Below are 16,981 nucleotides of genomic sequence, written 5' to 3' on the forward strand. Positions count from 1 at the left end.
TTACAGCTTCCTTATTGCAAGAGTCAGAATTCAAATACGTAGTTTTAAGTCTTCAAGGAAAATGCAAACGTAAGGTTTACGCTAACAAAATTAACATTTATTTGTAAAATATTTAGCCAGAAACAAAATAAGGTTGAATATTTAAAAAAGCGGGACTTTTATACTGGCTTTTATACATGGCACGTTTTCCGTTCACTGGGTTCTACCAAGTCTAGAAACGGGGGAGTTAGTATTTATCACATACCCTTTAATATATCAGCGCTAAAATATACACAAAAATAACAAATTAAACAAAAGATTAGATACTAAAACTACTTTTATAGTATTATGTACGGTTTAGAATGAGTTATCTTTTGCTAGATTTCAGTTTGTTTACACGTGCTCCCCTACAGTGCAGAAAGATTAGAAATAAAGCGCCAAATCTGAAAACACGGACAGGAAGAAACACCCATGTGTGAATATTGTTAATGTAGGTTATATAACTACTGCTCATCCATCCAGGTATGTCAAATACAGAACTGTAGGGAAGGAAATATTAACAGGGCATGTTGTTGTAATCGTAGGTTTCTATTGTTTGCAAAATTTTGCTCGAGAGAGTAATGAGCGCAAAAGAAATGGTTTGAACGCTTGCTGAATCAAGACCACATCAGCTGTCAAACAGCCGTGTCCTTCTAAAACTTCCTTCTAAAGTAGTTATTGTATAACTTAATTGTTATTCATACAATTTTATGAGCTCAGATTAATTAAGAGAATGCATGAAACATTTGTGCTTTCATAAAATACTTTGTCAAGTGCAAAAAAGATAAAATGGGTTTTAAAAAGTGTTTGGGTTATCATTATCGCTATGATGATTTATTACTTAATTATATGTATTATATTTACTTGTAATTGTAAGTGAAATAATTTAATAGCTCAACTAATCTCGCTGTACTTTTTTAAAGTATTTTCAAAACGTAAAAATGAAGAGAAAATATAATAGAAATAGTAAACTTCCTGTAACTTCACATTTAATTCATACTTTTCAATGAACATGAACTACAGATCAGTTAAGCATTATATAATTATTAATGATTTTCCCATCATTATGAAAAACCTGGAAATATTTGGGATAAGTTGTGTGAGAAAGTTTTATAGTCAATACATTTTTCTAGTTGATTCATTCAATTACTTTTACAAAACCTGCTTGTCTAGTAATCACAAATGTATTGAAAGGTCATACTTTTGTCAAAAGGTGTGGAAACCCTAAATCAAACACTTAAAACAATTAAAAATGTACATTTTCTGTTATAAATTCATTTAAAATGCATAAAAAACACTCTCCATTTACTATGATACAAGTGTAAGTATGGAAGTAAAGATGAACTGTAATTTATGTTCAGACCATCATCCGCTGTTCTCTTGCAGAATACTTCATGTCTAAGTGGTCCTGTTCAGTCTTCAGATGAACATGATGCTCAGTCCGGATCAGGTGTCCTTCATAGGACTGGCGTTTGAGACTTATGTGATGGAGCACCACAAGAATGACATCCTACAGATCTTCCAGGAGGCCAGTGAAGATGCTCACTATCCTGTTGTAGTGAATGCCATGACCTTATTCGAGGACAATATGGAGGTTGGAGAGTGTTTCAATGCGTTCCCCAGTCAGGTGCTGCCTATATTTGACAATGCCCTGCACAGAGCAGCCCAGACCATATCTCAGTCTTCTTCCTCACCTCAGGAGAGTTTCAAACTCAAACACAATCTGCATGTTCGTATATCAGGTAAGCATGTATAAGAGCGTCCACTCTTTCACACTGACACCCGTATCAGGACTCAACATCCAAGATTTTATATGGTTTCTCTGGGTGTTTGTGCTACTTCCAGACCAGCCTGACACAATAACCAATAACATAAACTTAGGGAGTCTTTGAAAAAGCTGTCTGGGAAATAATTTGTTTTATTAGCTAGTGGTGCAGAAATCACACACTTAATCATCAAATTATTTTGGGAAAAATACAAGGGAAAAAAGTACAACGTATTCCAAATCAACATTAAAAGAGGAAAAAATAGAGTAGAATAATAATAGGAAAAATAATCAGTAACACTTTACAATGACTATAATAACAATTTCATTATTCAGTTTTGCAAATGTATTATATTAATGAGTTTTAATTGTAAATAAAGTCATTTCTACTGTCAACTAATCTTGGTGAATCACATCATTCATTAATTAGTTAAAAAAAGATTTTTAATTTAGATATAATTACTGCCTTATAAAAATGCTTATAAAATATAATTTATATGTGTATATATAAACTTTAGATTTTTTTTTTTTATAAATATTGAATATATAATATATGTAATAATTATATCATATTTATTTATTAAAGTTTTATAAAACATTTTGTCTGGAATTTAAGTTTATCATTTTTACTCATTCTAATCTCTACTTTCTAATCTAAATGAATCTCATTTGTACAATAAAGTTTGAATCATATCTTTCATTTTAAAGTATCAAAACATAATTACGGGATTATTTCCTTATGTAAAATATCATTATAGTCGATATACAAGTATGTACATATTTATAATTTTTACATTTCAAAAACGGATCATTCAGATCAGTTAAGCATTATATAGTGTTTGGCATCAACCTATTAGTGAAAATTATTTTAAAGTGTTACTGACTTGTCTGTCCAGGTACCGAGAGTAATGCTGTATGTGTACTCCAGGATGTCTAGACTAGAGTATGTGCAATAAATATTGCAGCTCTAGCAAATGTAACTATTGGCCCTGTTTATGCACAACAGTAAACAATTCCTCTATTTCCAATATGACATGTACGTCCCCGTGATCACAAGTGGCTTGTGTATGGCTGACTGTTCTCTTTGTGTAACTGGTAGATCTGTGCTGCTGTAAAGCCACAGAGTGCCTCCGACTGTCTGTTTCATTTGCTCTTGAAGGCTTGCAGCCTATTAGTTTGTCAATGCAACACAGAGGCTGTTTCCTTCTACAGGCAATTAGACCCCAGCACACCGTGGCAGACAGCTCGTTTGTCCTGCCGCGAACCGTTATCTGTTATCACGGTCGCTTCCTCTGATCTAGTGTCATATAACCTGCAGGATATGCTGATGTGTTTTTCTCTGTAACAACAGTCTTGTTACGCGTCGGGATGTTGGCTCGCTGTGAGAGGGAACTGGAGGGAGATCAGATGAAGCTTTGAGTAGCTGGTCAGGTGTGAGTGCAAACACCGCATGATGTAACACAAGAGGAGCAAGGGCTCTGCAGGAGGGGTATTGATCCGGATCTGAGCAGAGAGAGGTCAGACAGACACATGGGCTGTCAGAGGAAAGAACAGCTGAATGAGGCTTTAAAGGAATATTTCATGAAAATTCTCTCCGTATTTTACTCACCCTCATGTCGCTTCGAACAGTATGCTGTTATATTTTCTGTGGAACGTAAAAGGAGAATTTTTGAAGAAAAAATATGCAGATCTATGTGGTGTGAATTAATGATTTCTCAGATTGTTTGACTTGTTGAGGAAACATTTAAAAGTGGTCAGACTAATAATTTACAATCAATCTTGTGCTTGGTGGCTGGGCAACTAACTGAAATAAGTTACATGAAAATTACTAAATGGAAATAAATAAAATATAAAAAAATAATGACAACAATAATAAACATGACAACAGCACATAACAAAATTACTAAAAATTAAACAAAAATTAAAATGAAAATATGAAAATAAATGCTATTTTAAAATAACAGTAATATAAGTAAAAACTATTAGTTAATATTATTACTATTATAATCCTAATATTATCTGTAGCAATTATAACTATTAGTACAAACTATTATAATAACCATTAATAAATATTATTAGTATTATTAGTAATCCTACTATTATTAGTAGTAACTATAACTATTAGTAAATATTTTCTGAAAAACCTTTAGTAAAAACTAATATTTTATCAATAAATTAGCAATGTTACAGCTAACATTACTAAACACTAAAAGTACTAAAATGGACATAAATAAAAACTAAATCTAAAATAATACAATAAATACTAATATATAAAAAATTACAGCAATAATAAAAAATTGCAGCACATAAAATTACAAAAATTAAACAAAAAAGAAAACCGAAATATGAAAATAAATGCTATTCAAAAATATTTAAATGTTGTAAATAAATTGTCATTTCTAATCTCAACTAATCTTGTTTTTCCCTATTTATTAATTTCTAAACTTGCTAATCTAGAGCAAGCTTGAATCTTTCATTAAGTATTTCCAAATTATTCTCACACACACACATATAACATATAGAATTATTACCTTATAAAATAAATTATAAAAAAAGAAAACCAAAAATCTGAAAATAAATGCTATTTTAAAATACTTTTTAAAACTATAAATAATACAAAAAATATTGCATATAAATAATTAATTTCTCTAATTTAATGATAATTTATATTCAGAGACTTTAGGTGAAACCATTTTGACTTAAGCTAGTAAGCAGCCACATAGCAATGCACTAAAAACTGTTCAAAACACCTTAACAATCACATAGCAACACCCTGGCATTGGGTTGTCCACTTTTGTATGGGCGAGGAGCACCACTTGTGTAAATGTCTCTAGATGGATCTAGCCAAGACTCTGAGTGCTGTAGGGAGTGTGTCAGCAATAATCAGCTGACTGACCTTTCCTGTTCCCTGGATGTTTTATCCCATTTGTGGACAAAGGAGAGTTATAAATAGCCCGAGTGCAGTCTCCACTCATAGATCCAGCGTGCTGTGAATATGAAAGGGGTCTGAAAATAGGACACATAGCCATAAAAAGCTCACAGACCGTTGGTCGTATCACGATGAACACGCACGTCATGTGTCTGGATGCTTTCATGCTTTGGTGAAGGTCATTAGTGAGTAATATTGTGTATCCAGGTGGTGTCTCAGCAAACCTGGTGGGTACAATCGTCTGTTGTCTTCCTGAAGAGGTGTGACGTACCTGTATTATAAAGAAAGATGCTCAGTAAAGGTCAGACTGGGTGAGATAGCTAAAATATTGCTCCATCTTTCAGCGTTTTAATAATATTCTATATGTCAGTATTTATAGCTGAATAAACATTGTTGGCAAGTAGATTAGAAATATTTAATGCAAGATGATAAATATTGTAAAATCTAATTAAAATCATTGAGGCATGTTTTCCTCACTATTTTTAAATGAACACAGAATTAATATTTAATCTTCATATATATGCACCATAATAAGTGCATAGAAAATAGCAATATTTACCCACATGCACCATCATTAAAAAGTTTTTAATACTTTTAAAAGTAGTTTCTTATGGTAAAAGATTCAGTAAAAACAGTAACATTATTTTATTATTAATATATGTGTGTATGTGTGTGTGTGTGTATGTATGTATATATATATAAATTTAATGCATCTTTGCTTAATAAAAGAAGCAAGTGACTTAATGAATTATTTTTTCTTTCTTTCTATTTGCTTTCTAAACATGATGGTAAAACTTTACAATAATTTCCCATTAATTAATGTTAGTTAATGAATTAACTAATATTACCTAGAAATGAGCAACTGTAACATTTGTTACAGTATTTCTTTAAATCTCTGTTAACATTAGTTAATAGAAATACAAATATTCACTGTTAGTTCAAGCCAGCTCAGGCCCATTAAATACTATTAACACTTCTTTTAATAATGAATTAATACATTTTGGAATTAACATTAACTAAGGTTAATGGATGGATTAGAAGTATTTTTCTTTGCTAGTTCTAATTAATTAATGTTAAAAAAAAACAGGATTATACAAGTACAAACTTCGAATACTGTTTGTGCTGCAGAAATTTAAATCGGAGAAGCTGTTCCATTTAAAAAAAAAAAAAAAGCTGTTTCTAGCTATGGAAACGGTTCTCTCAGGAATTTTGTTTTGTGCTTTTAAAAAATGTTGTGTTCTTGTCTAATGAGGCAATATATTTGGGAAACACAATGGTCAAAATCCTTAAAATCTGCTGTTTTCACAAAGGTGCTTTTAATCAAAATCCTGATCATGAATATATCATGAATATTCAGTGTTTCGTCCAGCCCTAATCTGCTTATCTAAAAACAGCAGACTGACATAGACAGCAAGAGTGTGAAGATTGTTTTAGATGACGTGTAGGCTTGTGTTTGATCCCTGAGGTATGTGGGATGGATCGTATTGCATTGTGGTGAAGCCAAGTGCTTTTCTCTCACGTCCTGCAGGAGATGATTGCCGTCACCTGTAATTACACGCTCTTCATCTGTAGCCCTGCAGACGTGACTCATCCGAATAAACACACTTTACTGAAACCCATTTTCTCCATAGCCACTGCAGTCTGTGTCTGTGGTTAGAGGGGAAAGAAGAAGTGAATGCAGTTTTATTGCCTAAGTAACTTTGACGTTTTTGATTCTTCTTTCTTTTATGTTTTTCTATGATGCAACCATGCCGGGCCAGGTCATATTCAAATATTGAACACACTCTTGAGTTGATTCATTATGCAAGAAAGTGCAAGAGACTGTAACTCTGCTTTTGAACTTTTAATGAATGAACATACAGCACCATCTAGCAGCAGGAGACAGAATTTCTCAAACAGGAGCCTTAGAAGGCTGTGGTGGAATAACACTGACACCTGGTGGTTAATTTGAAATAGTCGACAGAAAAAGTCAACATTTGCTCACCCTCATGCTGTTTCAATTCAGTATATGGCTTTCTTTCCTTACTACATGTTTTTAGGTTTACCTATGTGTCCCGAGCTGACCAGAGATCACATTCCTAAAGCTAGAGACGTGGGACACTTCCTGTCCGTCACGGGCACGGTCATTCGCACCAGTGTGACTAAAGTGCTGGAGTATGAGAGAGACTACATGTGCAATAAATGCAGGCATGTGTTCTCCGTGCAAGCTTCTTTTGAGCAGTTTTATACCTTCACTCCACCCACCAGCTGCCCCAATGAGGAAGGATGTAATTCTTTCAAATTCACCTGCCTGTCAGGAAGTGACGCCCCTCCGGCCGCCTGCAAGGACTACCAGGAGATCAAAATCCAAGAGCAGGTGAGATGGTGTTTATTCATCCAGTCACCCTGGAGCAACCTGGTTCTAAAGAAATAGTTCAGTTCTGCTTTCTCTGGGTTTGGCAGATGACGACTTTGAAACTCACAGTGTTTCCCATTTTGTGTGTCTTGTGCATCAGACGTTCAGCCAACGGTCTGTGGGCGTGATGTCCATGGCTGAGACTACATGTCATGGGTCTTAAACTTAAAAAAACAACATATTAAATAAAAAAATTCAAAGTATATAAATTAAAATTAAAGATAAAATAATATTATAATTATTAATAATATAATTTTAGTATATTTCATAAAATATAATTAAAATAATGTTTTAAAAATCAAATAATATACGTAAATGTAACGTAAAAGCGTTTACAAAAAATTCTGAAAAAAAAAAGATATTGTTTAATTCTACATCTCGAAGTATGTAAACATCTTGACCAGTGCACCTTCACCAACAGGTACAGAAACTGTCAGTGGGCAGTATCCCTCGATCTATGCTCATCATCCTGGAGGACGATCTTGTGGACAGCTGCAAATCAGGTAAATGCTGAGTACCAGCAGAAGTAGAGTCCAGTCTGTAGTTTATCCATATATTTACTGGCTTAAATAATTTGACAGTGCAGGACTGATATCTGTATCACATAATTACTCTGCCCAGTCCTGCTCACCGTTAATACTGGCTTTATTAAGATTTTCTCATGAATGAATTCCGACATAAACTTCCTATTGTTTTCAGTCATGTGCTTCAGTGCAATAACAATAACATTGTAAATAATCAGATTTGTTGTATAATGTTGTAGAATTAATTTATTTTATATATGTTAAAATTTATTTTAATTATATAAAATAAAAATTATATATATTTATGTTATATAAGCATTTTTTGCATCATATTATGTGCAAATTTTTTTATCACTGTGTTTTTTTTTTTTTTTTTATTTACTGATATAATAATAGCAACATTCCTCAGTGCAATATCATGTGTCTTTTTCCCCTCATTCGTTTCTCGCAGGCGATGACATCACAGTGTATGGAGTTGTGTGTCAGCGCTGGAAGCCGATGTTTCTGGATTGCCGCTGTGATGTGGAGATTGTGCTGAAAGCAAACTATATTGAGGTCAACAATGAGCAGTCCACCACAGCACTGGTGCTGGAAGACATTCAGAAGGAGTTTGAAGATTTCTGGGACAGTCACAAACATAACCCCATTGCTGGTTGGTGTCTCTTTTAAAGTATTCAATCTGGGAAACCTATGGAAGCCCGTTTCCGCCACTGAATAAAACATTTTTTAAAAGGTTATTGCGACCTTTTTATCTTTTTATCGGCTTTTTACCTCACAATTTGGACTTTTTTCTCAGAATTACATGATATAAACTCACAATTGCAAGTTATAAAGTCAGAATTACGATTTATAAAGTCACAATTGTGAGAATTCGCAATTCTGACTTTATAACTCGCAATTGCGAGTTTATAGCTCACAATTCTGAGAAAAAAAGTCCGAATTGCGAATTCTCACAATTGTGACTTTATAAATCGTAATTCTGACTTTATAACGTGCAATTGTGAGTTTATATCATGTAATTCTGAGAAAAAAAGTCAGAATTGTGAGCTATAAACTCGCAATTGCGAGTTATAAAGTCAGAATTGCGTGATATAAACTCGCAATTGCGAGTTAAAGTCCAGTTTTGAGGGGGGGGGGGGAAGACTGATATGTTCTCAGAATTGCGATTTTGTATCTCACAATTCTGACTTTATAACTTGCAGTTCTTTATAAAAAGGCAGAATTGCGAGTTTATATCTCAGAATTATGAGAAAAAAAGTCGCAATTACCTTTTAAATGTTTTATTCAGTGATGGAAACGGGCTTCCATAGAAACCAGTCTAGTAGTACAAATAAACAATATGACATTTTTAATACCATGTCTTCTCAGCATTTAATAGATTTTTCTTTTTCTTATTGCTATACAAACGCAATTATAATCCCTGTAGAGGAAGTTCAGTTGATTAGGTGCATGAAACAATGTTGTAATCTGTTGCCAGTGGTGTTTTCTGAGACAAACTATCACTATCAGGCTACTATTGCTCATAGGGTTATTAGTTCAGGGATTTGAACAAATCCCTAACTGCAAGTATTAAACTTTGACATGTAACTCATTCTGCGTTGTTTGTGCTGCGAACATGAATAATACCTCAAATCATGTGGCTTTTTGAGCAAAAGTGTTTTATTACTATTCTGAACAGTCAAATACGTGATTTTCACATTGATGTTAGAAAAAGTGGGAAAAAACAGAGAGAACCACCTAGTAGTGACCTAGAACACCCTAGCAGCCAATCGTAATGTAAAACAGCTCATGGGATTCAGTGTGGGTTTATGAATCATAAAATCTGTCTTTCTTATTCATTCTTTCTTTCTGTCTCTCTTTCTCTTGACATTCTGAAGGCAGGAATGAGATCTTGATGAGTCTTTGCCCTCAGGTGTTCGGCATGTACGTCGTCAAGCTGGCTGTTGCTATGGTTTTGGCAGGTGGGGTACAGAGAATAGATGTGTCTGGAACCAAGGTGAGAGGTATGCATTCACATTCCACATAATGGGCAGTCTGACATTTAGACTTATCGTGAAACAAAGTTCAGAGTTGTGCTTGAAAAGTATATTGCTCTTGTGAATAGTTCTGACTCAAAGTATGAACTCTGTTTAGGAGAGTCTCATCTGCTGCTCGTGGGCGATCCAGGCACTGGGAAATCACAGTTTCTGAAGTACGCGGCTAAGATTACACCACGCTCTGTGCTCACTGCAGGAATCGGATCTACTAATGCAGGTTCCACACGTTCTTCTGAACCTCACATCACCTTCGCAATTCACAATCAGCGCTCTAGGGAAATGTTGTATACTTGTAGAAATGTATACTTTGCTTAAAAAGTTCACTAAAAATTAAAATTTTGACATCAGTTACTTTCTCATGTTGTTCCAAACCTGTATGAGTTTCTTCCTTCTGTTGTTTTTTCACTACTATGGAAGTCAATGGCTACCAGCAAATGTTGGTAAAAAAAAAAAATTATTTTAAAAATTGTACCAACTCAAAACTTAGTGGTAGACTATTTATGTAAATTAATATAAGTAGTATAATTCTTCCTACTCAAAACCCCTAAAATTTGTGAAGAAATAAAAGCTAAATAGAGCCAGAACCAAACTTTGTGTAGTGCTGAGGTGTCTGATGGGTAAAGTTAAATATTGTTGTACACTTCAGATTGCTGCATACACATGCTATTTTTGACACATACTAGGCACTATTCACTTCTACTGTGCAGTGAGAATCTAGTGCTGTTGCATCATTGTTTGTATCATTGTGAAATGCTGGTCAGGTCTGACAGTGGCGGCTGTTAAGGACTCTGGAGAGTGGCATCTGGAGGCAGGAGCCCTCGTTCTCTCTGATGGAGGTCTATGCTGCATCGATGAATTCAACAGCATCAAAGAACACGACCGCACCAGCATCCATGAGGCCATGGAGCAACAAACCATCAGTGTGGCCAAAGCCGGGTGAGTGCTGGGGGAATTAATTAACCAAAAGTAGGGATGGGAATCTCTAGGCACCTAACGATTCAGAGGGCTGCGATGCGACGATTATTGATGCATCTTTTGTTTTAATGAAGATTACATTTTTTGTCTGACTATTAAAGCAAAGTATCTGGAATGACCCATATGAATTTACTTCCAAGATCTTTTATTAATACAACAAATGGAAGTGATTTGGCAAGTCAACAACAAGGTTACAAAGAACCAACAGGAAATGAAACATGTGCCTGTAGCAGCATACTTTTAGTAAATCAATACAGACTTAAGCATATTCTGTAATATGGTTTCTCATAGTTGTTGTGTTTCCAAAATATTTTAGTTTGGCTTGATTTTAGTGTGGCTCTTGTCCAGGACCTTTCCCCCTTCAACTGTATAGAAGCCAGAGTGCTTCCGTACGCTAGCTTTTAACGCAGACAGTTCCGGTCTGATTTCACGCGCTGCCATCTTGGATTTGTTATGATGCGTTTCCACTACAGCGTCAGATCTGCGCTCAGTGCTGCTGGTAACGCTACAACGCCACTGGTTTGGGGCGTGTCAAATTTAGGGCAGAGCACGCCTCTAAAAACAATGTTTACACCCTGTTTGCATTTCATCTTCCACTTTTCACAGCGTTTGGTTGTCGCCCGGCGTTTTTCGCTCAATATTTGCCCGACCTTGTCGGAGCCGTAACACGCCGCAGACGCGTGCAGTGTAAATTAGGGGGTTAGAGTTCTGCCTTTTGCATTCCGTCAACATCACACTATCAATTAACATTCAGAAATAGAAAATCAATTTTTGACATTTGTGAATCGATTCTGAATCGTCCATGTCTGCATCGCGATGCATCCAAGAATCAAATTTTTCCCCCACCCCTAACCAAAGGCTTGTGAGCATCACATTAAATGTCCCATGTTCCTCTTTTGTAGAATGGTGTGCAAACTGGACACAAGGACCACCATCCTGGCAGCTACTAACCCAAAGGGGCAGTACGACCCTAATGTGTCAGTTTCTGTGAACGTGGCCCTCGCGAGCCCCCTCCTGAGCCGCTTTGATCTCGTACTGGTTCTGCTGGATACTAAAAACCCAGAATGGGACAAAATAATCTCCTCCTTTATCCTGCAGAATAAAGGTTTGTCCCAGAGAAGAATCTTTTGTTTTGTGATATTGTATATTATATTATTTTACATTGAAATTACGTTACATTATATTATTTTGTGTTATACTATGAAGGGCTAAAGAGGAAATAAATATATGAAATCTAAATATATATTTGTAAATATAGAAAAAGGTTTGGTCCAGAGAAAAATCTTTTGTTTTGTAATATCAGGGGTTTTCAAAGTAGGTGCATATCATATTTTATATTTCATTTACATTACATTATATTATATTGTGTAAAGAGGAAATAAATATGGGAAATATATATATATATATATATATATATATATATATATATATATATATATATATATATATATATATATATATATATATATATATATATGATTATATTATATTTTGAAGGTTGAAAGAAGAAATAAATATAAGAAATCTGAATATATCATATAAATCCTATATATATATATATATATATATATATATATATATATATATATATATATATATATATATATATCCTGAATATAAAGTTATAATTATAAACATAATTCCAAATATATAGTTAGAACATTTTACATTTTCAGGGTTATAACCATGTATTTGGATTTACATAGCATTTTATATACTTTATTTATATAATTATATAAAACATTTTGTTATTTTATTTATTCAAAGTAATATATATATATATATATATATATATATATATATATATATATATATATATATATATACACACACACACACACACTCCTGAACAAAATCTTAAGACTGGGGGAAACATTACAAGTATTTGCATTTCGCGCTGGTGAATCGTAACCAGGTTGTAAGTACTGCTTCAAAATGCCAAAAGAAGAAACAGGAGCAAGAGACAAAAAATAGAAAATAGGCAATTTAATGAAAACTGCATTTAAACTCAAACAGGCTGTTCATCAGCTGATCAAAAGTTTAAGACCATAAGGCAAAAATATGGCTTTCATGTCATTGTCCTTCAGGCAGTCACACTGTCATGACCTCCTAATGGCAAAGGCAAAAAGTCTTTCTGTCTTTGAACGTGGCAGGATTGTTGAGCCGCACAAGCACGTGCGTGTGCAACGCACCATTGCTGCCGAGGTTGGATGCAGTAATTCATTTTACATTTCTTAATAGATCCTGAGAGTTATGGGACAAAAAAGTCAAGTGGTAGACCTAAAATAAAATTCACCTGCACTGAGCCGGACGGGCTGTCAGGATCCAACGGGCTGTCTGTGAAGACACAGGCCGATCCTCGACCCAAATTAAGGCCCTTACAGATGCTGACTGCAGCCCAATAACCATAAGACGGCATCTGCGAGAGAAGGGCTTAAAGAACAAAAAACGTCTTCAAAGGCCACGTCTCCTCCCACGCCACAAACTTGCCCGTTTGGAATTTGCAATGGAGCACCAAACATGGGACATTGAAAGGTGTAAGAAAGTTTTATTCCCTGACTAGAAAAAATTAACCTGGACGGTCCTGATGGCTTCCAACATTACTGGCATGACAAGGAGATCCCACTAGAGATGTTTTCTACGCGGCACAGTGGAGGAGGCTCCATCATGATCTGCGGTGCTTTTTCCTTCAATTGGATAATGGAGCTTCAGGTTGCACAGGGGCATCAAACTGTGGCTGGCTATGTGTACATGTTGCAATGGGCATCCCTCTTGACTGAGGGCCCTCGTCTGTGCGGTTTCAGTAGGACAACGCTGCAGTTCACAACGCCCACCTGATGAAGGACCTCTTCCAGGAGAATAACGTCGCTCTTTTGGACCATCCTGCGTGTAACCCTGATCTTTTTTGGGTCTACCACTTGACTTTTTTTGTCTCATAACTCTCAGGATCTTTTAAGAAATTAAAAATGACTGTCGTACTGTGTCTAACCTCGGCAGCGATGGTGCGTTGCGCATGCACTTGCTTGTGACTTTTTGCCTTTGCCATCAGGAGGTCATGACAGTATGACTGCCTGAAGGACAATGACATGAAAGCCATATTTTTGTGCAGATTTTAACTTTTTAAGGCTATGGTCTTAAACTTTTGATCAGCTGACGAACAGCCTGTTTGAGTTTAAATGCAGTTTTCAATAAATTGCCTATTCTCTATTTCCTTTTTCTTCTTGCCGTACTTACCACCTGGTTACAATCCACCAGTGCGAAATGTGAATACTTGTAATGTTTCCTCCGGTCTATTATTTTACATAATATTCTTTGTAGAAATTCAAACATTTTCCATATAATGTTTGTATTTATGATCATTTTTAAATAATTTTTTGCACTAGAAGTGGGCCTTATACCTGCCTTTGCATTTCTAGGCTATCCCTACAGAATTTCCTTTTTTCCCCTTCCTTTGAATCATGTCCTGGTTCCATGAATATATTTTTTGACACATTTTTAACTCGATACCTGGCTCATATAGTGCATGTTTTTGTTGTACGTGATATACAAAAAATGTAGTTTGTGAGGTGTCATCTGATTTGTTATTGGATCAGAGCCCCCCATCCAGCCTGACTGCTTCCCTCATGAGATTTGTTACTTGTTCAGTCTTTGTTATTTTCCCAAGTGATGCCACTTTGATAGGAAAACCTGTCCCCTCGAGGGCTGATTCACCCCTCATCTGGCTGAGAAACTCTTTGATACTGACTAGAAGTTAATGGTGAAGCCTTGCCATTTGTTGCATATTTATAAAATATTCATCTTAACGTCTCTCCCTTTCTCTCACCTCTCTTCCCTCGTGTTTTTCCCACAAGGAGCGCCGAGTGAGTCTTCATGTTTATGGAGTATGGAGAAGATGAGGGCCTATTTCTGCCTGATTAAGACTCTTAAGCCTTGTATAACACAGGAAGCAAACACCATCCTGAGCCGCTACTATCAGCTGCAGAGACAGAGCAACAGCCGTAACGCCGCCCGGACGACCATCCGCATGCTGGAGAGTCTCAGCCGCCTTGCTGAGGGTCAGATGCTCACATGCAGCATAATATCTAACGATCATCTCATCAGAATTGATGCTCATCTCTCTGTGTGTTTCAGCTCATGCCAGGCTGATGTTCAGAGAGGCGGTGACAGTAGAGGACGCTGTTGTTGTGGTGTCTGTTATGGAGTGCTCCATGCAGGTTTGTTTATTACTACTTCATCATCCGGAAGCTATATGAAATTGTTGAGGACTGGATAAGTATATTTTTATGTTTGCCTTAGGGAGGCGCTCTTCTTGGAAATGTGAATGCTCTACACACCTCTTTTCCTGATGACCCCTGTGAACAGTATAAAACACAGTGTGAGATTGTGCTCGAGAGGCTGGGATTGACGGATATCCTACAGAAAGAACTGCTCAGACTTTCAAGGTAAAACTGAAATGATAAATTTAATTTATTTGTACTATAAATAAAAAGTATTATTAAAGACAAAAGATAATGTATTAATATGTAATATTCATGATAAAATATGTATATAATGCTTAAATACAAAATAGTATTTAATATAATAATATAAATTATACTATTTTACATAATAGTAAAATTAAGTTAATTTAATTTGTATACATTTTAAATATAATAATAATAATAATAATACATATTTGATAGTAATAATATATATATATATATATATATATATATATATATTTATATACATACATTTTACCAGTTAGTATTATTAGTTTTGTTTTAAAATACAGTTTTATACAATTGTACTTAATTAGTAATATGAATCAAACATTATCAAGAATAAAATATATTAATACTTGCAAGATATCAACTCACAATTCTGACTTTTTCACAATTGAGTTTATATTTCGAAATTCTAAATTTATAACTTGCATTTGCAAGTATATCTCACAATTCTGAGAAAAAAGTCAGAATTTCGAGTTTGTATCGTGTAATTGTAAGAAAAAAAAAGTCAGAATTGTGAGATAAAAAGGAATTACCTTTTTTTTTTTTTTTTTTTTTTTATTCAGTGGAAGAAAGGGGCTTCTATATTTTACAGCACATAGAAAACTTGCCTAAAATTCATCTGAGCCCTTCAAAGATCTGAGATTCCTCCTAAGAACATCTTTTGTGCTCCTCTTTAGGCTAAAGAACAGAAGACCGGACTCCCCTAAAGGGACCGAACCACATAGTGACCACACCAGCAATCGTCAAGCTGGTCAAAATCACAGTAGTGGTGAGGTGACCACTGATTCAGACCCTAGCCTGGACTGGTTCCACTCCTTATCCTCCCCGACTGAAACTGGCTCTGTCGTTCACACCTCCCCCGTCATTACCTCCACACAGACCGCCACAACCACACTGGGCGGCACGGCGGTGTTGCCTAGCAACAGCCGTTCCATACGCCACAAGGGTTCTGTGTGGGAGAAGGATGAGGATCCATCCATGGTTGAGGCTGTTGTGGAAAAGGGCTCCAAACAGCTCAGAGCCAAACGGTTGAAAGAGATGAAAGCATCCCTCCTGCTGAGTGAGGAACGAGTTTTAGGAGAGACCGGCGACGATTTAGAGGAGATATTCTCCCACAGTACACCCAAAACAGGGAAGAAACCCTCAAAAAGAAAAAACACAGCCATCAGTCCTCCTGACATCAGAGCCGAGAGCAGAGAGGATTTACGTAGCAAACTCACAAACTTCACATTCCAACCCAGAGAGAGAATGACTCGTGCTGATCAGGCGGTTGCGAAAGCGAGTGTCAAAGTGGCGGTGCATGAGGGGTGAAACCTACCGCACCTCAAATGCCAGAAAAACGGGCTGAAAGAGGGAATTGGTCAAGCTTACGTCGTCCAGCAGAGGGCAGCAGAGCTAATAAGAAACCCCGGCTAGGAACTAACAATAAAATCAAAGATGTTTCCTCTCAGGTCTTGAATGATGTGAGCACAGCTCAAAAAGGGACGTCTGAGGACACTGAACATCAACAACAGCTGCTGTCCAGACTCAACAGCCTCTCTCCAGGTGAGAATAATGGAAACACTAATAAACACCCACAATCCCCACCAAGGACAGACCACCCAAAGGTGAAGGTGGCCAGTTCAACTCTGGCCAGACTTTCTAGATTCTCTTTTATGGGCTCATCTGAGGAAAACACTGGAGATAAAACAGTCCCAGCTACAAACGGCAGTACAAACAAAGTGCCAGCAAACCTGCTTTCTGAAGACCAGGAGAACACAAGCACACAGACCAGGAAAAATACAACCACAGATGCGAAGGCCACCACAATGCAGACGGGCAACATGAGGACAGAGCCCTCCGACAGACA

General features: G+C 35.9%; 1 protein-coding gene across 4 annotated transcripts; it reads left to right on the plus strand.

The window, feature by feature from the left end:
- Positions 1 to 323: 323 nt before the first annotated feature.
- mcm9 (minichromosome maintenance 9 homologous recombination repair factor) lies at positions 324 to 16,446 on the plus strand. 4 transcript variants are annotated; one of them, XM_058756821.1, is made up of 13 exons: positions 345 to 501; positions 1,405 to 1,760; positions 6,752 to 7,068; positions 7,529 to 7,610; positions 8,083 to 8,283; positions 9,544 to 9,627; positions 9,765 to 9,884; positions 10,429 to 10,603; positions 11,545 to 11,747; positions 14,494 to 14,697; positions 14,774 to 14,856; positions 14,939 to 15,084; positions 15,810 to 16,446. In XM_058756821.1, the coding sequence occupies exons 2-13, from the start codon at positions 1,442 to 1,444 to the stop codon at positions 16,441 to 16,443; spliced, it is 2,568 nt and encodes an 855-aa protein (XP_058612804.1). In that variant the 5' UTR covers positions 345 to 501; positions 1,405 to 1,441; the 3' UTR covers positions 16,444 to 16,446. The 4 variants fall into 4 exon arrangements, 2 of the variants coding, with proteins under 2 accessions (XP_058612804.1, XP_058612803.1); XM_058756820.1 differs by having other exon boundaries at positions 353 to 501; positions 9,509 to 9,634; XR_009267702.1 differs by lacking the exons at positions 11,545 to 11,747; positions 14,494 to 14,697; positions 14,774 to 14,856; positions 14,939 to 15,084; positions 15,810 to 16,446 and having other exon boundaries at positions 324 to 501; positions 9,509 to 9,627; positions 10,429 to 10,566.
- Positions 16,447 to 16,981: the final 535 nt, after the last annotated feature.

This window comes from Onychostoma macrolepis, chromosome 20 (assembly GCF_012432095.1).
Source record: "Onychostoma macrolepis isolate SWU-2019 chromosome 20, ASM1243209v1, whole genome shotgun sequence".
NCBI lineage: Eukaryota > Metazoa > Chordata > Actinopteri > Cypriniformes > Cyprinidae > Onychostoma > Onychostoma macrolepis.

What these genes read in the sequence shown, in the direction of transcription:
- mcm9 (XM_058756820.1), top strand. Translation starts at nt 1,442, where the DNA reads ATGAACATGATGCTCAGTCCGGATCAGGTGTCCTTCATAGGACTGGCG. An exon ending in TCTGCATGTTCGTATATCAG is followed by an intron (nt 1,761 to 6,751) that starts GTAAGCATGTAT and finishes ACATGTTTTTAG; the next exon opens with GTTTACCTATGTGTCCCGAG. An exon ending in TTATGGAGTGCTCCATGCAG is followed by an intron (nt 14,857 to 14,938) that starts GTTTGTTTATTA and finishes TGTTTGCCTTAG; the next exon opens with GGAGGCGCTCTTCTTGGAAA.